The 24483-nt window shown below is 45.5% G+C and overlaps 1 protein-coding gene across 2 annotated transcripts in view; it reads left to right on the top strand.

The window, feature by feature from the left end:
• The first annotated feature begins 1417 nt into the window (after window positions 1-1417).
• Window positions 1418-24483, top strand: part of LOC147902922 (uncharacterized protein At5g02240-like) — a 55465-nt gene continuing 32399 nt past the window's right edge. The window contains exons 1-3 of one of the 2 annotated variants that reach the window (XM_087373316.1): window positions 1418-1809; window positions 14840-14952; window positions 15297-15350. In XM_087373316.1, coding sequence (XP_087229442.1) covers window positions 1491-1809; window positions 14840-14952; window positions 15297-15350 — 486 coding nt within the window. In that variant the 5' untranslated portion in view covers window positions 1418-1490. The remainder of the gene's footprint in view (window positions 1810-14839; window positions 14953-15296; window positions 15351-24483) is intronic. The other variant, XM_087373317.1, reaches the window with a different exon arrangement.

Raw genomic sequence — 24483 nt, 5'->3', positions numbered from 1 at the left:
GAGATAGAGGGTCCTTTATGTAAATGGCAAGCTCCTCTCCATAGCCTTGCATTGATAACCCATATGAACTACTCCCTTCCACTCAGGGTTTGAGAAAAAGAAGCCTCCTCTTAGCATCCAGTTGGTTAAAATTTCAAATTGGTGATTGGATTGTCAGTCTCAATAGGAAACCAGTCGTTAGAATACTGGACTTTTTAGTTATATTGCTGGTCAATTTTTGGAGGAATCTCAAATTTCTCGATTTCCTTACCAGTTGAGAGCTTCTTCTTTTTCCCAACATTGTTTCCACCTTATTGTGGATGAAAATTGGTGTACAAATATTTGCATGCCATGCATCCCTAGATAATATCTACATTTTCCACACCACCATAGACTAGTCAACTTTGAGCTTTAGTTACTAACTATGCCATTGCCCAAGAATTTAGCTGCCAAAGGAGTTATTGAGCTAGAGGATCCTATATGTAAATGGCAAGCTCCTCTTGCATGGATAACCCATCTATACTATATATCGATGCTCTCTCTCTCTCTCTCTCTCTCTCTCTCTCTCTCTCTCTCTCTCTATGTGTCACCTTCACGAAGCTCCCTAAAATGAGGTTTTAATTATACTATATATAATTAACATTGATCTCTCTCTCTAGAACTCGATCCTCTCTCTCTACATCTTCACAAAGCTCCTAAAAATGAGGTTTAAAAGAAAGGAAGAACCAAGGTAACAAGTGTGAAGGGCTTGCTAGATGGCACTTTCTCCAACCTCCACCCACCAACATACAGTTAAGGTCACCCACCACTCCCGCCCATTTTTGAATTCTGGAGAAGCTTCTGAGAAATTCAAGAGAGGGTCCAGTGGTGACAATGGGACGAGCATTGCACGCTAGTCTGTTGCTTCTGAAAACTAGGTACACTTATGTTGTGCTCTCTGTCTACATGTATGATCTTCACAAAGCTCCTAAAAATGAGGTTTAAAAAAAAAGAAGAAACAATGCAACAAGTGTGAAAGGGTTGGCACTTTCTCCAGCCTCCACCCACAAGCCTTGCCCAAAATACTCCTAACCTCGCCCGCCCATTCTTGAATTCTGGAGAAGCAAGAGAAGGTGCAGTGGCATGACATAGGGACGAGTGATGCAACCCGAGTCTATTGCTGCTTCGAGATCCGTTACTTCTAGGAACTAGGTACGGTTAAGTTGTGCAGGAGCAAAGTGGGGTCCCTAGTAGGATGAAGGAGGCTCTCTCTCCACCCATTTTCGTCCACAATTACGTGGAAGAGATTAGCCATAAGGAGACTATGATTGTGGCCATAGATCAAACAACAAACAATCCTCGACTCACTATCTTTTCATTCACTATTCAATCGGGGGGTTTTCTCGATATTATTTGTTCTTGCATTTCTCAAGCATTATTTATCTGCTGTTTCGGGTACCTATTTCACTCAACTGTCACCTTCTCAATCTAAGGAACACTTCACTCACGTGAGCTTCCTCATCATAGCTCCCATGTCTGCTCTCGGTTCCCTTGTTTCTTCCCCTTATATCCCTCATTCCTTCAGCTCATGCATCTCTCACTCCTCCACCATCAGCCGTAGCACCCACATCCAGTTTAACCATGGCGCGACTTGGGCTCTTTACCGATCTTCAGCGCTCCCACAGAAGAGAGTTTCCTTCCCCAACGACTTGCCCTTGGGCCTCCCCAGAGCCACTCAAGCTGGTGTTGATCCCGCTGTCAGCGAGTCCGTAGATGAGACGTCGGATGTCCCCAATAATAAGTCCAGCTCTTCCAAATGCGTGCTCGTTGTTGGTGCCACTGGTGGTGTGGGTACGATAGCTGCCTTCTATGAAGTAAAACGATTGAATTGAAGACACTCCAGTTGGTGGGTCCTTGCGATAATGAAGAATTTGCCCGACGTGTCGCATTGCTGCAATTCTCAACATTTGAATATGAAATTTATCTGTGACGAGTAGCGTTCAAATGGTTTGTCATGACGATTGCCACTCCTAAACTATCCAGCTGTCCAAGTTTAGGCTTTACGGCTCACCACCACTTGCAAATAACACTAAGCGCTCAAAATGCTCTCTTGCTGAGAAGCACTTTTTTCTTTTATTTCAATTATGTAGCCCCGGGGCATATGAAAATGACGAAGATTGTGTATACAGGATTACTTTGTATGATTCTTAAATCACCCAAACGTCGGAAGGAAGTCGAGGAGCAGAGAATCACCTCAGTTCTAGACCTTTAAGTACCAGTAGCTTGGAACTCTTGAAATGACATAAGCTGTACTCAGAACGTGAAATGTTTACTATATGAAAATGGTGCAGATATTGCATACATAATTGCTTGTATAAATCTAGAAGTCAATGTTGGTGAAGACATGCGTTTTCGGGGGAGTTGTGTCATCCAATGTACCCATGACACTTCTGTGAGTGTTTCATGTCTAAGAAAAGAGTCATTACATAACTTGTTGGATGATCTTCCAGTCGTGTCCGTTGTGTACGTCCCATTGAAAGAGTAATCATGCCATGGATCTTTCACATTATAAAAACTTGTTGCTCGTAAGTGAAAAGAACCGTTGTAATAGATCAGCTCATCGGAAACCAGTCTCGTCAAAGGTGAAGCACTTTTTGTGGTTATCGAGCATTGTGAAGCTCACTCTGTGACACAATAGGTAATGGATATGTCAAACAAGAGGAGTGGTTCAAGACTTGTAACTCAATACATCTGGATTCTTCAGCAGGGATAACAGCAAATATGAGTCAATGCGATCAGTATCGCATCCCCCTAAAGAACATCCAAGCTCGTGAAAATGAATCTGTGTCACACAGTCTCACAAACAGCAATGCAAGCTTGTCTATACTCAGCTTTTGTCAAAGATACAGGCAATTAACAATTGCTTCTTGCCGAGCAACAAGATGACATGCAACAATAAGTGAAATGGACCACAGGTTTGCCGCTAAAAAACTAATACGAAGCTCTTGGCCTGTACAGCTCGTACAATGCCTTGCAAATCCTTGTGGCTGCTCCACATAGACTTCTTTCTCTTATGTCCTCATTTGAAAGTGCAGATTGCTGTGGCAGTCTGAATTGTGGACATCCCGGTCATCAGGGCAGAAGCTTCATGGTAGTCAACTTCTCTTGCATGTGCATAGCCCTTGGCCCCTGTACTTGTCCAAAGTGATTTTGGACTTGTACTTAGCCTTGTGAAACTACCTGGTGTCAAAAGCTTTTCATCTGAATAGTCTGTTTGCCAAGTTGCAACTGTGATTCTTTAAAATGGGCTCCATCTTGCTCATGGCTGATCTCCATGCTACCTTTCCCTTTGCATCACAAAGGACATCGGCTCTTCAATTCCTCTGATCTGAATCATCAAGACATAATTCAATGTCTTTGCCAATTCATTCACCACATCAGTCTTCTGCATTTGTGAAATAGTGTTGCAGCTGATATGGGCAATCCTTTCATGCCACTACGTGGAGTGTTATGTCTCATCCTCAACTAAGAAAGCTGTGATCTTGTAAAGTCATTCCTCTTTAACCTCCTGTGTTACTCCCTTTCCTTGTGGTCACATTGAAATTATGCATGCTCCGTAATAGCACTAACTTAAACGTGATCCTTGCAAAGGTCCAAACAAAAAGGACATCAAAGGGTACCTCTCCTTCTGTGTGACTAGTGGTAACCGAGATTTGGGAGAGTTAACTTGTTATGTGGAGATTTCCTTGGGACGCTGGCAATGCATGCTTCAGTTTTGGGCCCTTCTGCACCACTTATCATGCGGAGTCCAAATACTTACCCCCTCAAGTCCCCTCACTCAACACTTGCTGACATATTTTTGTTCTTGGGAAACCCCCACCCCTCTTGTATAAGGAATTGCCTTGAGAGGTCCTCTCCAGCTCCCTTTTGTTGCTCCATGCTGTTCACCAGCCATCCCCCTTGCTGTTCCAGTTCTCCCCTTTGCTGCATTCTCTTCTAGGCTGCTTTAGAGCTGCACCGTAGCTGCTCTCCAATTTTGAAGGGCTGTTTTGAATCGTACAGGACCTAGGACAGGATATTTTCTAGATTGTGAATTTGGACGGTAACATTTTCCCATAGAGCCAGTCAGAAATGCTAAACAACTAGTGAGAAATAGTAAGCAACCAGTCAAGAATGATGAACAATCAGTTAGTAATTGTACTCGGGGTAGTGGAAACATTACAAATCACACAAGGTCCCCATAGTTGCATGAATGACAGTTGGCATGTGTGGAAATAACTTATATTCAGATGCTTGAATTTGAAAGTTCCTCAAAACCTTGCCAACCAGAAATATTCTTGGATGGGGTGTGTTCAGGATCATTGACAGACAGTTTTGAAAGCCCACTTTGTTTCTAGTCTTTAGGTTTTTATTGTTTTTGTATGTCATTCTCATACTACTTTGATGCTTCCCAGCCATCCTGCTCCCCCTGCCCCCCTCCCCTCGTATTGCTTTGATGTTTCCCAGCTCCCCCTCCCCCCTTCCCCTCTCCTTCTCTTTAATCTCCTTTGTGACTACCTTTCCTCGTGGTCACATTGAACTTCATGCATGCTCTGTATTAGCACTAACTTAAATGTGATCCTTGCAAAGATCCAAAACATAAAGGTCTCCATGACTAGTGGGGACCGAGATTTGGGAGAGTTTACTTGTAATGTGGAGATTCCCTTGGGATGCTTGTAATGCATGCTTCACTTTTGGGCCCTCCTGCACCACTTATCATGCGGAGTCCAAACACTTATCCCCTCAAGTCCGCTCACTCAACACTTGCTGACATATTTGTTCTTTCACCCACCACTTGGCCAGTCCCTTCTCAAGTCTCCTCACTTATCCCCTCAAGTCCGCTCACTCAACACTTGCTGACATATTTGTTCTTTCACTCACCACTTGGCCAGTCCCTTCTCAGTTCCTTGTCCCTCTTCTATCTTGGGAAACCCCCACCCCTCTTCTATAAGGAACGGCCTAGAGAGGTTGTCTCCAGCTCCCCTTTGTGGTTCCTTGCCGTTCACCAGCCATCCCCCTTGCGATTCCAGTTCTCCCCTTTGCTGCATTCTCCTCTAGGCTGCTTAAGAGGTGCACCGGACCTGCTCTCCATTTTCTTTTTTTTTCCAGAAAAGGTAACCTGCTCTCCATTTTCCCTCTTGCTGGGTATGTTCAGGATCATTGACAGACAGCTTGAAAGCCCACGTTCTTTCTAGTCTTTAGGTTTTATGAATTTTGGATGCCATTTGGTCTCGTACTACTTTATGTTTCCCAGCGTTCCCCCCCTGCCCACCCACACTCCTTCCTTCTTCTTTCTTGTTTGAAGTCTCCATAGTTTCAGGTTGGGCTGCATTTGTTGTAATATAGCATAACATAGTTCCCCAACCCCCCCCCCCCCCCCCCCCCCTCTCTCTCAACATCTGGATACGAGGGATCACGCGAGATAGCACCAGCACCGCTACGACGCCCATGGTGGAGGCGATCACCTTTGTGACCACCACCATGGGGGTCCCCGACCATGGCATAGAGGGAGCATGGTGTGTTGGGAGAGACCCCAACCGAGAGCAGCCCCTAGTCATTTATGTATAATCAGACTTAGGATTCAGCACGGGTGATGATGCTCGTTTCAGTAGCTCCACCCTTACTGTGATTTATATCAGGTTTTCTTCCAGTCTCATAGACCCATCGGTCTTCCGAAGACTCTAATAAAATCGCTCTTTTTCTTTCTTTCTCTCTCTCTCTCTCTGTGCCAATGTTCTTCCTGTCTTGGTTGGATTTCATAACTTAGGGATATGTTCATTTAAGAGAGTCTCGAATCTTGTGAAACCAGGATGTTAGCTTATACTTGGGTGCTGATGGCAACAGGTTACAAAGTAATCTTGTTTTGTTACTTTCATCTTTATTTCAATTTTCTTCCTAAGGATCTTCCTTCCCTTTGTCTTTCTGCCCTTCCTTCTCCTTCCATTCCTTCTACTCCTCCCTTGTCTTCTTGTTCTTGTTTTTCTTATTCTTCGTCCTTGTATCTCCTCCTCTCTCTCCCTCTCTGATCGTCCTCTAGTTTCTCAATTAGTTTTCTAAGTAAAACTAAACATTTGGAAGATTGGATACATTTCAGTCTCTCTCACGCACACACTCGTCCACATAGTACATGTGTGCAAACCCTAAGGTCGCATCCAGGAACCCCCATGGCGAATTCAGAAGGCCAATTGCCTGAAAAGATCTGGCTACCTGCCACTTGGCAGTTGCAGGTTGGTTGTGCCTCTGGTGGAGACCTCCTTCATGGCATGTGGAGCTTTCTCCTGCCCTGTATGTGTCCTCTGGTGGCAGCCTGCAGTATTGCTGTGTGGCCTTTCTTAGGTTGCAGGCGTTGTACCCTTGCATTGGAGCTATGTACAGCCTTGTGGCTCTCCAGGGCCTGCCTGCTGACTGTCTACTCCACATTGCTGTCATGTCAACCCCTGTAGACTTGTGTGAGCCTGTGGGTTGCTCTATCTTCATGCAAGTCTACTGTATGGCCTCCGCCCTTGATCTCCTCATGAATAGAGTCTCACAGATGGAATTGGAGTCTATGGTACACTACGGCTCTAGAAGAAATATGTATGTGCATAAACTGGGGATGCATGTGACAGCAGGAGCCTGGGCTGAAAGTGAACTGCAATCCAAAAGAAGTGGGCATATCCTTATTTGAGAGGCTTAGGATTGAAAAGGTGAAATATCAAATATACGTACACCCCCTTAACTCGTAAGTTTATGAAGCAAATTCTTGTTGTAAAAGTACAACAAGAGCCATTCATTTTACACTCGTGTGGTAATTGTGCCTAATGGATTCCACACTTTGTTGCTCCATCAGTAGTTGCAAGAAATTGAAGGACCAGTGCTGCCTGAAAATTTTTAAAATTCAGGAATCAGAAAGGCTGCCTTGGTATCTGATCTTCATAATTATCTTCCTGATTGTCACATGCACCCCTTCACTTGGGTGCAAAGTGACACACTGGCTACATCGACAAGTGTGTAATAGTTCCCTAATAGGAGTTTTTGTCGTATGCTGTGACCCCTTGTCTAGGGACAGTCAGGCACAAGCTACGTAAGTCAGTCTCTCAGCCTTAGGTCAAGTCAGAAGATCAGTCCTTGTTCACTAGTACCCACTGGAGAACCGTAGGGTAGTGTTTCCGTCTTAGGTTTAGGGATAGGTTTAGGTCCAGCCTAGGTTTAGGGATAGGTTTAGGTCCAGCCTAGGATAGGAGCCCTTTTGGGCCCCCTTAGGGCTGGAAAAAGTGAAGAGAATGGCAGGGGAAGGGCTGCCTTTATAGACTACCCTGCACCCCTCCCTAGGGCTGCCTTTATGGGGCCTAGGGCTGGCATTTATGGGGTTTAGGGCTGGCATTTATGGGGCCAAGGGCTGCCATTGGTGGGGCCTAGGGCTGCCATTTATGGGGCCAGCCAACCAGCCCCAAAAGACCTATAAATAGGGGGCCTCCAGGCCCTCTTTCTTCATTCAGTTCTCCCAGCACTTCAGCCTCCTACAGCTCCTCCTCAGCCCCCTTTGAACAGCTTGACACTCGCCCCTAGTGGCCCTCTGACCAGCCTCAGCCTTTGGCATCAGTTCAGCCCTTTGGGAAGGTGTTCACGCATCGCATTGGACGGGGAGTCGGGACAGCGAACGGAGTAAGGTTTGTGGTCTATTTCGGGAGCTCTTTTCGGTTATCTCTTACAGTTTTACACAGCTCATTCTGAGCTCTTTATTTCAGTCATCTCTCAGCTCTCACAGGATCTATCACTCCTAGTTTTCACTCTCTCACTCACACAGTAACCTGCATTCCGGTGGACAGCACAAGCCTCTCCCTTGCCTTGCAGAAGCGTCCTACATCGTCAGTGTGGACAGCTTCGAGGTCGCGGTATTCGTCGTTGTTGCCTCTCAGGTTTTTGGGTCTGCTATACCTGTGCACAGTGAGCTCTTCAGAAGTGCGTTCCGTGCTCTCTCGAAGAGTGTTCTTTGTATATCTCAGTTCTCCAAGTATAAAGAAAATTCTCCCCTGATTGGGGGAGGGGATCCTAAGTGGGTACATGGACCCAATCGATTGTCGACTCTACTCTCTCTTACCTCATCTCCTTTCTCTCTCTATGGTAAACAATGCTAATTCCTCGCTAAAGGTTTAAAGGAGGTCTTGCTGTGAATTACACAATCAGATTACCGTTGCATGTTACATTGGTATCAGAGCTTCGGTCTCTATCCAGCTTGACTACCACGAGTGTATGGTTGTGTTGAGATCCGAAAAGGACACACAATCAAGCGCCATGGAAGGGTCAGGAAAAGATTTCAACCTCGAAGACTTTGAAGAGGAGAAAGACTACCAACAAGCTACGCTTCCGCTAAGTGCTCAAGAAGTGATGGCGAATCTTCTAGAGCAGAATCGGGTCTTCTTGCAGCAACTCGAAGAACATTCATCCCAGCTAGAAGAAAGTAGAAGACAGCTGGACCAGACAAAACAACGTTTGGAGGAAAAAGAAGCAGAAAAGCCGCTAGAAGAAAGAGGAACCACAGATTTTGAAAATTTGTTCTTGTTGATGCATGAGGAATGCAAAAATTGAGGAGGCACTGCGACACGCAGAGCTCGCCCAGACAGAGAGGTAACAAATGCTAGACCGAGAGGCGATGCTTCTCCAAACAGATGTTAGTTGCTATGCAGGCAAGTTTGAGCGCAGCAGCCGTCACCGCCACAGCTTTGTCATCAACAAAGGTAACACCACTCACTTGGTCCACTCCAAATTTTGTTAAGTATGATGGTAAGGGTGACCATTCAGCAATTTTGCAATTTATTCATCAGTTCGTAGCTCACTTTCCATTAGCGCGGATTCAAGATGGGCAAGACAAAGTCCACCTCGCAGCCCCTCATCTTATGGGTGAGGTAGTGACCTGGTGGCAACATTGGGCTAGTAAGCATACTGAACCAACAACGTTTAAGAAGAATTTCGTTTGGGCAACGTTTGTGGCTGACCTCAAAGCCCATTTCCTCCCACCCCAATATATGCTTTAACCTGGAAAATAAGTTCTCTCGTCTTTTCCAGAATGCTTTGCCTATGTTGACATATAGTAACAAGGTCATCACTCTGGTGCAACAGTTGGGTGTGACGGAGATGCCAAGATGAAGCAATTCATTCGAGGAATGGACACAAACATACGTTTTACCATTTGAAACTTTGACCCGTCGGATTATGAGCAGGCACTGACTCTCGCACAGAATGAAGAGATGATGCTGAACGGGGGAAAGCCTAAGCAGGTCCAAAAAGATTCCAAAGCCCCGCAACAGTCAAACAACTCAGCAGGTAAGGATCAGAAGAAGGACCATCAGTTCCAAAAGAAAGACGGCTAGGCTTCTGGTCAAACGAAGAAGTCCAAGCCAAAGATGACTCTGGATGAGAAGGCTAAAGCGGGTATTATGGGAGGCTATCTACAGGCCGAGGAGTAGAAGTGGTACCACCAAGAACATCGTTGCTTTCATTGCCACCACATTGCTGGGCACGGCAAGAAGGATTGTTTGAAGTGTCTTGCCGAAAAGGCTGCGAAAGCACCTACTTCGTCCGTCGCCAATGTATTGGCTCTTCCAGCCCTGCCTCCATCCTCAGCTACAAATGCTATCTTCCCTGCTTTGAATGCCGTTTCCACGGTGGTCTTTCAAGGTAAGAAAGAGGGCGATTTCTCAGATCAAAAGAAGGCGCTCATTCAAGCGTACGGCACAGCTAATGGGCATCAGCTTATTGTCCTGTTCGATATGGGAAGTTCAGAAGATGCCATCTCCCCTCAGCTTGCTAAGACAGTGGGGTGCACCTTGGTGTCTCACAAGCTTGCAGTGGATGGGTTCACGCCCGGCTTGCGTACACACATCATGCATAAGGCTGTCCATTTTACTTTTTTCGTTCAGAAGGCCATATTTACGTGAGATTTTATTCAGACTCCTTTGATGGGGTGCGACATGATCCTCGGGATTCAGTGGTTTCATGAGCATGTTTCGACGCCTGATTGGCAGCAAGACACCTTCACGATTGTGAAAGGTATACCTAAGTCCGTTGTGATACGCGGTGATTGGAACATACCAGGGATTCCGTTAATCTCTCATATTCAATAGGTCGCGCCGCCCGCAAGGGTGCCATGTGTGCACTTGTGCCAAATCACTGCAGTTCAAGTCGCTCCTCCGATAGAGCAAGCAATGGTGGATCTACTCCAAGAGTTCCAAGACATCATGCTCCAGGATGATCTACCACCTGAGCTTCCTCCCAACTGACCGGAAGACCATCGCATCGATCTACTCTCGGACTCGACACCTCCAAGTAAGTTCCCGTATCGACTTTCCAAGTCTATGGAGAGGGAGTTAGAGCAGCAATTATCTCAATTATTGCACGCATGGTTTATTAGACCTTCTTCTTCGCCTTTTGTTGCACCCCTTCTATTTGTGGCAAAGAAGGATAAGTCTGCACGACTATGTGTCGACTACAAAGTACTCAACTAGCTTACAGTAAGCAACAAGTTTCCTATGCCCTGCATCGAGTACATCTTGGAATGCCTCAAAGGTGCAAAATTTTTCTCAAAGATTGACCTCAAGAGTGGCTACCATCAAGTTCAGATTTTGAAGTTGACATCCCAAAGACAGCTTTTCGAACAGAGCGAGCTCATTACGAATTTGTTGTCATGCCCTTTGGTCTGAAGAATGTGCTACCAACATTCAACAAGATGATGTCACGTGTATTTGCAGAGTATATCAGGAAGTGCCTGTTCATCTTTCTCGATGATATCCTTATCTTTTCCGCTACAGTTGAGCAGCATATTAAGGATGTGCGATGTGCCCTACAGTTATTACGTGATAACCAGCTATATCTCAACGCAATTGCTAGAAATTCAGTATTTGGGCTACATCATTAGTGCTCAAGGGATTCGATTGGACCCTGAGAAGATCCAAGCTATCACAAGTTGGGCTGTCCCCACAACGGTCCAGGAGATTCAATCCTTTGTGGGTTTGTGTCAAGCATACAGCTTGCACATGGAGGGTTTCTCAACATATGCAACCCCTCTTATAGATTTACTAAAGGGTGTAAGGCAACGCAGACAAAAAGTTCAAGTCACAGGCAAAGCTTTGCAGGCCTTCCATGACTTGCAACGGTTGGCCACGACAGCACCAGTTATGAAGATTGCCTCTTGGGATGATCCATTTCTGGTAATCACAGACGCTACTAATGTCGCCATTGGGGCAGTTTTACAGCAAGAGGATAGGCCCGCGGCATATTACAGCGAAAAGCTTAACGATACCGAAAAGAACTATTCAGTGTATGATAGAGAGCTCCTCGGTGTCATCTAGGCATTAAAACATTAGAAGCCTTTCCTATATGGACGGACTTTCACGGTTAAGACAGATCACCAAGCCCTTAAGTGGCTTCAAACAATGCCTAGTGCACAATGGAGCAATCGGCAACAATGGTGGAGCTAGATATTCAGCAGTTTGGGGGAATGATTTAGTATGTTCTCGGTAAAAACAACCTCATTGCCGACGCTCTCAGTTGAAAAGGTTCCATCTTAACCATTGAGCAGGCCATTGTGCTCGAAATCAAAGGAAAGGATCTTGATAGCATGAAGGCATAGTATGCGGAGTCAATAGAATTTGGCACGCCGTTCCAGTTAGCCACGAGGTTTGCTCTAGGCCATTACTCATTAGAGGATGGTTGGCTTTTCTATAAGAAAAGATTATGTGTACTCAAAGACAAACGGTAGTTGCTTCTTCACGATGCCCATGACGCCCTTACTGGTGGTCACAGAGGTATCAACGGGACTTTGGAGAAGTTAGAGCGCTATTTCTATTGGCCAAAGATGCGGAAGGATGTATATGGCTATGTTTAGAATTGTCAGATATGCCAAAAGGTCAAGGCTTCCCACAAGAAAGCGGTGTTTGATAATTTTGGTACTAAGCTGCAGATGTCCAGTGCTTTCCATCCGCAATCGAACAGCGAGACGGAAAAGTATAATGGTATGGCATTTGATATTTTGAAATCATATTGTCATGATGCTCAGGGAAAGTGGGAGTAGTTTCTTCCGCTTGTGCAGGCCATTTTGAAAGATACCTATTCTTCGAGTATTGGTCGCACACCTTATGAAGAAGCGTTTGGACGACGGTTTACCTCACTCCTCACTTGGATGGTGTTTCCATCTCTTGAAGCCAACTAAACCACCAAATCAATGGGAAAGATTACGGAGTCCGTGAAAAGCCGCATCACCAATGCTCAAGCATCGTATACGCTCTAGGCTAACAAATCTACATGAGATGTCTAGTATAAAGAGGGGCAATGGGTGTATTTACGTATGCCCTAAGCTGTCCTTCAGGAGCTTTGGACCATTCCCTATTATTTAGAAGATCAATGATGTCTCAATGAATTTACGCCTTCCAGACAGTTGGACTATGCACAATGTGTTTCATGTAGCTTGGTTGAAGCCATATTTTGGACGTCCTCTTTCAAAGATTTCTGATGAGCAACAACTTGAAGTTCTTGATGAAGCTGAAGTTTTGCAGCCAGAACAGATCCTTCTTCATAAATTCAAGCATGGGTCAGGACGCAGGATCCGAGAGTTTTACACCAAGTTCCGTGATCAAGGTACCCATGAAGCCGTGTGGTTGGACGAAGATTTTTTTCCAGGAGTTTCCCCAGATATTGGCGGAGTACTTGGAAGCAATGAACTTACAGCCAAGTTCAGAAGGAGGGAATGTCACATGCACCCCTGCACTTGGGTGCAAAGTGATACACTGGCTACATCGACAAGTGTGTAATAGTTCCCTAATAGGAGTTTTTGTTGTATGCTGTGACCCCTTTGTGAGCCCTTGTCCAGGGACAGTCAGGCACAAGCTACGTAAGTCAGTCTCTCAGCCTTAGGTCAAGTTAAAAGATCAGTCCTTGTTCACTAGTATCCACTGGAGAATGGTAGGGTAGTGTTTCCATCTTAGGTTTAGGGATACCCAGCCTAGGATAGGAGCCCTTCTGGGCCCCCTTAGGGCTGCTACAATTGAAGAGAATGGCAGGGGAAGGGCTGCCTTTATAGGCTACCCTGCACCCCTCCCTAGGGCTGCCGTTATGGGGCCTAGGGCTGGCATTTATGGGGTTTAGGGCTGGCATTTATGGGGCCTAGGGCTGCCATTTATGGGGCCATCCAACCAGCCCCAAAAGCCCTATAAATAGGGGGCCTCCAGGCCCTCTTTCCTCATTCAGTTCTCCCAGCACTTCAGCCTCCTACAGCTCCTCCTCAGCCCCCTCTGAACAGCTTGACACTCACCCCCAGTGGCCCTTTGACCAGCCTCAGCCTTTGGCATCAGTTCAGCCCTCTGGGAAGGTGTTCACGCAGCGCATTAGACGGGGAGTCGGGACAGCGAACGGAGTAAGGTTTGGGGTCTGCTTCAGCAGCTCTTTTCAGTTCTCTCTCACAGTTTTACACAGCTCATTCTCAGCTCTTTATTTCAGTCATCTCTCAGCTGTCATAGGATCTATCACTCCTAGTTTTCACTCTCTCACTCACGCAGTAACCCTGCATTCTGGTGGACAGCACAAGCCTCTCCCTTGCCTTGCAGAAGCGTCCTACATCGTGAGTGTGGACAGCATCAAGGTCTCGGTATTGGTGTGCTTCAGAAGCGCGTTCCGTGCTCTCTCGAAGAGTGTTCTTTGTATTTCTCAGTTCTCCAAGTATAAAGCAAATTCTCCCGTGATTGGGGGAGGGGTCCTCAGTGGGTACAAGGACCCAATCGGTTGTCGACTCTACTCTCTCTCTACCCTCATCTCCTTTCTCTCTCTATGGTAAACAACGCTAATTCCTCACTAAAGGTTTAAAGAAGGTCTTGCTGTGAATTACACGATCAGATTACCGTTGCATGTTACACTGATGTGAAAGTAGGCAGGGCACTTCGTTGAAACATGCTGTTCCATTGCTATTGCCTTCTCTGCACATTTCGCTGTCTCGTTTGTCATCTGATCCACATGTTAATTTGAGATGTCACTGTTTAGTCTCTCTATTATTTGCCAACGCTTTGAAGAGGTATGGCTATGTTATTATGTTTATCAACACTAGATCTGATCTTGCATCTAGGATTGACATGCTGTCCATAGTAGCTGGGTCTCCTGTCTGTTTGGCCTCCCCTATATCTAGGAGCTCCTCTTTCTGAAGGTTTGCTACAAGCTCTTTTGCTTCAATCAATGAATCCATTTCTTGCTGTCAGCTGCCCAACTGGTTTGCAAGATCTTGCGCATGTGTTTTCTGGCCTATGCTTTGGCATCTTATGGACTTTATACAGGTACATCCATTTTAGCAGCCTCGAAAGTTCAACAACGTATGTAAAAGTTGTTACCTTAACATTCATAGCATTTGCAAAAAGATTACGAAAAAATTCCAATCTATTCTATGTGTCTGCCTATTTAGTACTTGCCCATATGTGTGCATTATATAGTAAACACCAGAACAACGAATATTTAAACATCAAAACAGAAAATATCTAAAGCAGGCAACATTTCAACTCTCAACTCAATGTAGCAGCTTGGCATGATAGACTTTTGGTTTTTTGTATTGTCCATATTCATGATTAGCAAGTTTGGTCAGTAAGGTCCTTAAAATCAACATAAGCGAAAGGTTGTGTGGATTTTTTTTTTTTTTTTTGGGGAGCGGGGGGTTGTCTGTGTCAAGCTGAGACATTGCTATGATGATGCCACGTTCAGTTGTGAAGAAGAAGGCTCACTTAGGGCAGGGAAGGAACTGCGAGCATGAGGGCTATTGTAGCACAATTTGCTAACTTACAAAATGGGTTACTTGGTTTTGGCATTTTGATGCATGACTTTTTTTGTTCAGGGCAGCTTGTAGTAGCAGCATTGATGGATAGAGGCGTTAAAATGCGTGCTCTTCTACGCGATGTAAAGAAGGCCCATGCTCTTTTTGGTGAAGAAAATATGAACAAAATTGAGGTACTTGAAAGCAATAACGTATCAAATTCCTGGACTGTTTTTACCTATTGGAGGCTCAGTTAAAACTTGCTGTTTTTGTTGTGTAGTATTACTTCTTTCTTTTGAAAAGGCTGCTGACCTGCAAGATCAGTAGGTAGTCCAAGCTGCTCTTCTTATCTTGTAATAAATTGTGTCTGACTTTCTAGTGTAGATTGATTTCGAAATGCTTTCTGTACGGTTGAGTATTTGGTAAAGATGGCCTGCAGGGAGAGGACATTTTGTGTATGTAGAATGCCAAATGTTCATGTTTCAGCATATGATTAAGGAACTTTCAATGCTAATTCTGATATTTCTGGTCTCCGCAGCCTTGTGTAGGGGACACAAGAAATATGGAAAAATTTGATGCGTCCTTGTTCGAGGTATGTTTCAGGTTTGATTTTGTAATCGGGTTGGATTTGCAACTGCTTTGATGAGTTATCTCTATAATTCTTCGAGAACATGGAGAATGATGGACTCATAAGGAAGTGTTTCATCTATCAATAATTTCCAAATTTTAAATATTGGATGTCAACTTGTAATGTATTATTGTGTGTGTGTGTGTGTGTGTGTGAGAGAGAGAGAGAGAGAGAGAGTGAAAGCCGATCTGTGAGCTCCAATCTGGGAACCGGTAAGAAAGAAGAAAGCATCTGAGAGAGGGAATGTCAAAAAGGCCTGTAATGCATTCCCAATCCATATTGTCTAGCTGCCAATGGAAAAGGCAATAAAGTACCATCATCCCGAAGGACATCACCAACAAGTGAAATATCTTTAAAAGAGGAAATAAGAACACCTGGGTTCTTGTAGAGCAAGTGGTGGATCAAATGCTTTCGACTAGTGCAGGTTCTCAGCCCTCATAGAATTGCCTTGCAAAGAGAGAGAGAGAGAGAGAGAGAGAGAGAGAGAGAGTTTATTAAAGTCTTCAAAAGACCGATGGGTCTATGAGACTGTGAAAAATCCTGATACAAGTAGCTATGTGGGTGGAGCTACTAAATGAGCATCCACTCCAATGCCGAATGCAAAATGCAAAATGATAAGCGCTGAGTGCTACATAGTCTCAGCAGAATGATGATCGTCTACACAACACTTTCATCCTCATCATCAGAGCGTCAAGGGGGAAGAGGTAGTGAGGGCATAAAGTCATATATATATATAGAGAGAGAGAGAGAGAGAGAGAGAGAGAGAGAGAGAGAGAGAGAGAGAGAGTTTTTCAATAGTCTTCAAAAGACCAAATGGTATATGAGACTAAAAAGAAACCAGATACAATGAAACCTAAGGGTGGGGCCCCTAAAATAGGCACCCCTACCCAAGGCTGATGCCTGTGATGAGAAACATCACGCTGTCGCTGCGAGAGAAACCCACAAAGGGAGAGCAAACACCAAGGAGAATTCCATGGCTGTCTATCAATCTATCACCTGTCCCTGAGTGGCTGAACTTGTGTATGCTATTTGTGGACCAACACGACTGGGGCGGTTGAAGAGAGACAAGAGGAGCTCGTCTGATGGTGGCTTGGGATCTGGCAAGGGCTGGCGTCGAGAGAAAGTACAACAATGTGTCACTCGGCCTGTCTGGGTCCATCCCTCTACCTCGGTAGTCTCTGTGATGTGACCCGTTGTCTTACAAGTGCTATTGTCACTCCGGTGATTTGCCTTGTCGAAGAAAGAGGATAATTTATTAGGCAAGGACTTGGCCTTAAGCATGCATCTGGCCATCTCCATAGTGGACCTGTTCTTCCTTTCAAGAACAGGATTATGCTGAGGAGTGTAAGGAGTAGTGCATGAGTGGACAATGCCCCGTGAAGACAAAAATGCATCAAACTCCTTTGACATATACTCTTCCCCCCTATTTGTGTTGAGGGTGACAAGCTTGCATCTCGATTCATTCTCAACCATATTCAGCCACCTCTGAAAGCATGAGAACACTTCAGATTTGGCTTTTAAAGCATATGCCCAGCAATATCTTATGAAGTCATCAATGAGAGTCATGAAATATTTGTACCCCCCAATGGCATTTGTCCTCATTGGGCCACAGACATCACTATGCACTAGCTGCAATTTCCTTTGTGAGAATTTTGGACAATTCTTTTGAAAAGGAAACCGATGCATCTTACCCAAAAGACAACCCTCACACACATGTTTGGAAACTGTGTGAGTTTGAGGTACATCATTTGCCATGCCCTGTGAATGTAACTTGGCAAGAGCTCTATAATTGAGATGACCCATTCTCTCATGCCAAAGATGAGTTTCAGCAAGCTGTGAATCTGAAATAGCAAATGCTTCAATAGAGAGTGCAGCTGAGTGATCATCAAGGTGATAAAGCCCCTTTTTCAAAGTGCCAGTAAGAACTATGGCATTGTCATCACGAAGATCACATACCAAGCGTTCGTATCCATAAAAAATCACTCTAAAACCTGAAGTGGCAATTGCTGAAATTGAAATCAAGTTGACTTCAATTCCAGGCACAAAAAGAACATTTGTCAAAGTGACAGGGTGGCTTGAAATGGATGTGAGCTGCACATCTCCAATTTCTTTTACAGCATAGGAAGCATTACTAGCACATGTGACAGTCCCCCCTCGAGGTGCATTAGCTAAGGAATGAAACAACCCTCCGCAAGATTTGACGTGCTTGGAAGCACCACTATCAAAATACATAGACTGAGCATCATTAGCAGTAAGGAATGCATCAACTTTGGAGGGATCAAAAGAGCAATGGACAGCCCAAGTCATCCTAGAGAGCATGTGCATGTGAGGCGTTTGCTGGCTAGTGGGATTTAATTGCATGTGAGGCATTGACTGTCAATCCTGCTTTCTTTTTCTCTGAAGCATTGCGCTTCCTGCATTCTAAAATTTCATGCCCTAGCTTGCAACAATAGTTGCATCTTTTCTTCTTTGACTTATCTGCTGTATTTTTAGATGCATTGGAGGAATTGCCACTGTTAGGCGCATATTTAGGCTTGCCCATAGGCTTGGAAGCCTTGCCTTTTTGTGTTTGTTGTGAAGCAAATGCATGATCAGGAATAGTAGCTTGCCTATTAGCACGACTTTGCTCTTCTTGCAAAAGCAAAGTGACTAACTGATCAAAGGAATAGTGGTCTGGATTACCCATGGCCATTAGTCAAAGGGTTGTAGCAAACCTTTGATATGTATCTGGCAGCCCAGTCAATGTGGTACTGACAAGCTGAGAATTTGGCACCACCTCATCAATATTGGCAAGTTGTTCCATGAGGTCCTTGACCTTTGTCAAGTATGCATCCATAGAGTCACCTTCATTCATGCTGACTTCCTGCAATTTCCTTCTTAAATGTGCAACAGGTGCCTCATTGCGAATCTGATAAAGAGAAGCCAATTTGTCCCAAGCATCCTTTGTTGTCTTGCATGACTGGATGTGTGGAATAATGATTCTCTTGCATGACAAAGCAATACAGGAATGTGCATTTGCATCTCTTGCATCCCATCTTGTTTGTTCTTGAGTTGGAGGAGTAGCAACAGGGGTGCTAGAGGATAAAGCATCAGGAGGGGTACCCTCTGCAGAGGGACCAACAGTAGGGGCAGCCAGTGTAGGATTGGCTAGCATCAGATCAACCCCAGAAACATATTCCAAAAATGCCTTGCAACAAGAATATGTTTCATGAGATAAGACCACATTGGATAGTTGATGCCATCCAACTTATCATCTTCACGAAGAATGCCAAATAAATCATGATTGTTGCCAACCATTGCAAATGGGATACCCTGAAATAAAAGACTTGAAAACACAAAAGCCTTAAGGCTATCAACCCAATGTCCTACGATCTGAACAAGAAATTGCAATCCAAATCCCAAGGCTCCAATGTCTTGCAAGAATTTGCAACCAAAAGAAGGGAAATGAATTGAAAACCCCAAATTTGCCAATGTCCTGCAAAAGCCCCGAAACTGCAAATGTTTGTAGATGACTGCAGTGAAACCCAAAAAGGGTTATAGCAAGCAAGAACCAAGAACTTGGTTCATATCCAATGCCAAAATAGGTACGGAACTCGCATGTGCGAAGCAACGGAGCAGGTACAAGCTGTACGGACAGCTGATCTATAGGTATAGGTGTACAGAAGGCAGGCACGCCTGTAGGTACGCTTGTATGGAAGTAGGTGTGCTTGTACAGAAGGCAGGTACGTTTGTAGGTACGCTTGTACGGAAGGCTGCACGATGCAGGTATTGCATCAGGTACAGTTGTATGGCGTAGGTATGGCACAGTTACGTACCACTGTACGAATGGCGCGGAACTGCAAGGAGATCAAACGGGCATCTGGTAGAAGGCGTGAAGCTGTATGGAACGACGTGGGACATGTATCGGATCTGTACGAACGTCCGTACAGTCGTACGGATGGCACACGACTCGAGCTGTTGATGGCTGGGAGCAATGCAAGTCTAAGGGCAGGGGAGCAGGTACTAGGAGCTCTGATACCACTGTAGGTGCGTGGAGTGTGGAAGCAAGCATAAGGGTCGAAGCCAGGAGCTGAATGCTGTCACGTCAACTAGAATAGTGGAAATGAAAGTACAAAGTACATGAAGATAGACCCTAGGACTAAGTGTCCTAGGTGTCACATAGGACTAAATGTCCTATGTGGCATAAAAGGCACTAAAACACTAAAGTGCCTATAACTATGCCTACAAAGCACATACCAGGGCCCATAGGGCATCACTACTACCGGGAGAAGATGGCCTACATGTTTCTGTTCTCTAGAAGTGGGATATTGTCAAGGTCCTCAAGCATACAGGAGAGGCAGGTGGCATGGGCAGGGGCTAGTGTATGGTCAAAATGAATCTTCTGGTAAGTAGTATAAGTGGGATGTGATGTGCTTTATGGTGGTAAGGGGTTGGATAAACTAAAGAATAGGTAGGTATGATCAGTTCTAGGGGGTTTGTGGGGAATGGAGAAGTCTGTGATGTAGGAAGTGAAGGTAGGGGATCCCATGATATTGTGGAGTACGCTAGTTCCTCCTCCATTAGGGAACCACGTAAGCCCACCAGAGGATGGCCATCTCTCTAGACCATTGCATATAATCAGATCATGTATCCTTCTTATATCAATAAATGTGTGCCCATACAAGGTGACTAGGGATCGACGATCTTCGGATACTCATGAGAGACCCGCCTTATGTATATGGATCTCAAGCAACATATCGAGTCATGCTGAAAATCAATGGTTGGTACCTGGTAGTTGACAATCCTAGCGTTCAAGTCTTGAAGGAGGACGACTTTCCCGCAACTTGAAAAATCCATGATATTGTGGTATTAGACAGTGTATGGAGATGTCTCTCCTTCCTCCTAAAGCTCCCTAGCAAAATGCGATGTCTTTGGAGGAAAGGAGTAGACTGCAATGAAAATATCTGTAGAGGATGTGTTGCAGATCCAGATTAATCTAGTGTGTGGATTGCGTTTCTCCTCAGTGATCATTCTTGTGAGGGCTGATTCATATAGAATTGCTACTCCACCGGATCCACGTACTCCCCCACTTTTCTTAGTCTCATCCTAATAGGAAGACTCCCATGTGTATCCATAGACAGGTGGTGCTAGGCGCTTTGGGCTTTGACGAATCTTTGTATAGAAAACAATCTCTCGTTGTGTGTATGATCTCGAGTAATTTGTATGATCTCGAGTAATTCCTTGGCTCTGACCATAAGGTGCCATTCCAATTCCAAATGGTATAAGCCAAGGTCTTGGTCCTGTCGGTCTTATAGAACACGCATCCATATCTGGGTGTGGCAATGAGCTCTCGCCTAGGTCCGGTCAACCCTCGTGTACTACAGCCCACTTCCCCTCCTTACGAGCAGCATCCCACTGCAGTAATAGGGCTTGCCTCTCCTTTGCCTGTAGAGGAGCGAGGTCTTTGTCCATGTAAATACCTGGATGGTCTTGACTCTTGTAGGGATGTGTGCCTGTGCAGTGCTGCTAGCCGGGCCCAAGTGTCCCTGAATCGTATCGCAAGAGGTGATCTCTGGTAGGATCTCGTCCGGTCCGCCATGCACTTTTAATACCATGCTCTTGTACTCTCAAGGTGGAGGTAACAAAGGTGGTAGTGTCTAAACTAGTTGAACTGATGTTGAGAGCCTAATTGGCTCTCTGTTGCTCAAGTAAAGTGGCGGAAATGGTTGCCGTCGCCCGTGCGTGGGGAGAGAGAAAGAAAGAAAGAAAGGAAGTTGTATTAACGTCTTCGGGAGGTCTCACAGGCCTATGAGACAAAGTACAGTTAGTAGAATAGCTCATACAAGCTGCCATGGTCTACAAGAAATGGCTCGCTATGGCCCTTGGTAAGTGCTAAGCTAAGCTAATGATCTTAAAAACTCAGAAGCACACTCTCAAAGCTCTCACGAGACTCTGGTGTGTAGTGTGAAAACTCCGAGGACATATCCAGGAATTGTGGTCTCTCTCCGATAGGAAGCAAAGATGTCACGTATCTGTAGTTGTCGAGCTGTCTCTTGTCATGGTGGGGGTCGTGGTCTTTTGGATTTCTGTATCCGATGGTCAGCATCAAGGCCGACACCTCGAGTCGGTCGGTCTCCTTTGAGTAAAGGAGCTAATAAACGAGCATCCACACCAATGCAAAATGCAAAATGCAAAAAGCTAGTGTTGAGTACTACATAGTCATGTCAAAGTGATCGACTACACATCAGTATCATCATCATCATCACCATCATCCTCCTCCTCCTCCTCATCAGGTCATCCAGGTGGATGATACAACGGAAGCATGAAGTCGGCGATAAAGTGATGTCGGCTGCTCGTGGGCATGGTCCTGTGTCGTCTCCTGATCATAGCTCTGCGCCTAACAAGGGCTAGAGTTACCCCTGTTGGTTGAGCCCTGACTCTGAACAGAGAGGGGATATCCCCAAGTGTAATTTGCGCGTCAGCCCTCTGTATGAGTTGTCGTGTTGCTGGCTCTGGATCCGGATCATGTCGGGGCCTCGTAGTATGGGGGTCCACATGCTCTAGCTGGAAGAACCCTGTGATTGAGCTCTTAGAAGGAGGTCTGCTCCTGTCTCCTTGATAGAAGTAGACGCTTGCGGTGTCTGGCTGCCTCATGGATGAAAGCCGCCAAGCATCTGTGGTCTAGATAGGAGAGAAATTGGGACAACACCCCAGAACTATCTCTAAAGAGGCAGTAGAAGCGTCCTCGGATCTCATCGTAAACTGTGCACCTGAAAATGAAATGCTCCTCCGACTCGGACCTCCTATATGTCACGTAATGTGCATATGCGCCTCTCCCGGGGTAGGCCCTTTGCCCTGCCCTCAATGCATAGTCTATCTCAAGAGACTCAAAACTGCCCAATAGATATCCTCAGTGAGGGGGGTAAGTGGATGTGCGTATATCCCGGTGGGTCAATAAAACCCTCCTTCGTGATACGTAAACAATGATCCCTATAGAAGCCGAGCTTCACTGGAAGGTAGCTTGGTCCCAACCATGTCCGGAATGTGTGTAGCTGTAAAAGATCCTCGCGGATGATCTGGTTGACCTTGTGTGACAGGATAGGAGAGAACGGCACGTCAAAGCTATATTGGAAGGGAGGGAGGCTATCCATGTGAAGTCCCAATCGCTCAAACCATCTCTCTGTGCGTGCATACCAGCATCTCTGGTCACCTGCTGCTGATAGTGCCATAGAAGAGGACAATGCTAGCCATGGTAATCTGCTGTGCCCAGAAGTGCAATCCCTGTACCCCCTGACCTGGTATAGGTGGGTGATAACCTGAAAGCTGTAGTGGGGATGCCCCAAACTCAGCCTAAATGATCTGGTGAGGGGAAGAGAAAGAGATTATACTGTACATCCCATGTTGCTGAAATAGGATTCGCTGTTTTTCTAGTATGCTGTCTATCCTTTACTCTGAACAGAGAGGGGATTTCCCCAAGTGTAATTTGCGCGTCAGCCCTCTGTATGAGTTGTCGTGTTGCTGGCTCTGGATCCGGATCATGTCGGGGCCTCGTAGTATGGGGGTCCACATGCTCTAGCTGGAAGAACCTTGTGATTGAGCTCTTAGAAGGGTCTACCAAGGAGGAGGTCTGCTCCTGTCTCCTTGATAGAAGTAGACGCTTGCGGTGTCTGGCTGCCTCATGGATGAAAGCCGCCAAGCATCTCTGGTCTATATAGGAGAGAAATTGGGACAACACCCCAGAACTATCTCTAAAGAGGCAGTAGAAGCGTCCTCGGATCTCATCGTAAACTATGCACCTGAAAATGAAATGCTCCTCCGACTCGACCTCCTATATGTCACGTAATGTGCATATGCGCCTCTCCCGGGGTAGGCCCTTTGCCCTGCCCTCAATGCATAGTCTATCTGAAGAGACTCAAAACTGCCCAATAGAGATCCTCAGTGAGGGGGGTAAGTGGATCTGCGTATATCCCAGTGGGTCAATAAAACCCTCCTCCGTGATACGTAAACAATGATCCCTATAGAAGCCGAGCTTCACTGGAAGGTAGCTTGGTCCCAACCATGTCCGGAATGTGTGTAGCTGTAAAAGATCCTCGCGGATGATCTGGTTGACCTTGTGTGACAGGATAGGAGAGAACGGCATGTCAATGCTATATTGGAAGGGAGGGAGGCTATCCATGTGAAGTCCCAATCGCTCAAACCATCTCTCTGTGCGTGCATACCAGCATCTCTGGTCACCTGCTGCTGATAGTGCCATAGAAGAGGACAATGCTAGCCATGGTAATCTGCTGTGCCCAAAAGTGCAATCCCTGTACCCCCTGACCTGGTATAGGTGGGTGATAACCTGAAAGCTGTAGTGGGGATGCCCCAAACTCAGCCTGAATGATCTGGTGAGGGGAAGAGAAAGAGATTATACTGTACATCCCATGTTGCTGAAATAGGATTCGCTGTTTTTCTAGTATGCTGTCTATCCTTTTCTAAGCTTGTTTGCTAAGAACCATTTACTTGGGAGATACTAAACAAAAAGCTTGGTTGAAGAGAATGTGGATTCCTTTTTTTTAGGTTTCTTCCCTTAGTCTCCAGTGTCTGAATGGAACTCAGCACAGAGGCCTTTATAGACATGGATGCTGATGTGTGTGCTTGTGTGGATGTGAAGGGAGAAGGTAAGAGGGAGAGAGTGAGAGAAAGAGAGGACTCCAAATGTACGGGTGTGAAGTGATGAGCCACACCACAAACTCTTAAGTTTTATTAGGATTAGGTTTTCCCCCTATGACTGTCTTAAGACAGTCATAGGTGTCATATCTTTAATAAAGGGGTGGCAATGTGCCTTTACCCCAACAACCTCCCACCTTAAGGCCAATATGCCGAAGGGGAGAAAAGAATAAAAATTACAGCAATATACAGTTACTGTATACAAGACCATAAAATAAGAGTGGTCTCATCCTAATCCCATGATGTGGCGGCAATGTGCAAATCGCTCTATAGGCAAGCTCTTAGTGAGCAAATCTGCAGGATTATCATCAGTATGCACCTTCACAAGCTCAAGTCACTTGTCTTCCAGTACCTCCCTGATGAAATGATATTTCACATCTATGTGCTTGGTCTTCTGATGAAAGACCGG

This window comes from Dipteris shenzhenensis, chromosome 4, assembly GCF_047967505.1.
Source record: "Dipteris shenzhenensis isolate YYH24624 ecotype China chromosome 4, Dip_SZ_1.0, whole genome shotgun sequence".
NCBI classification, from domain to species: domain Eukaryota; kingdom Viridiplantae; phylum Streptophyta; class Polypodiopsida; order Gleicheniales; family Dipteridaceae; genus Dipteris; species Dipteris shenzhenensis.
The sequence above is the reverse complement of the archived record's forward strand: the minus strand, read 5'-3'. Positions and strand labels throughout refer to the sequence as shown.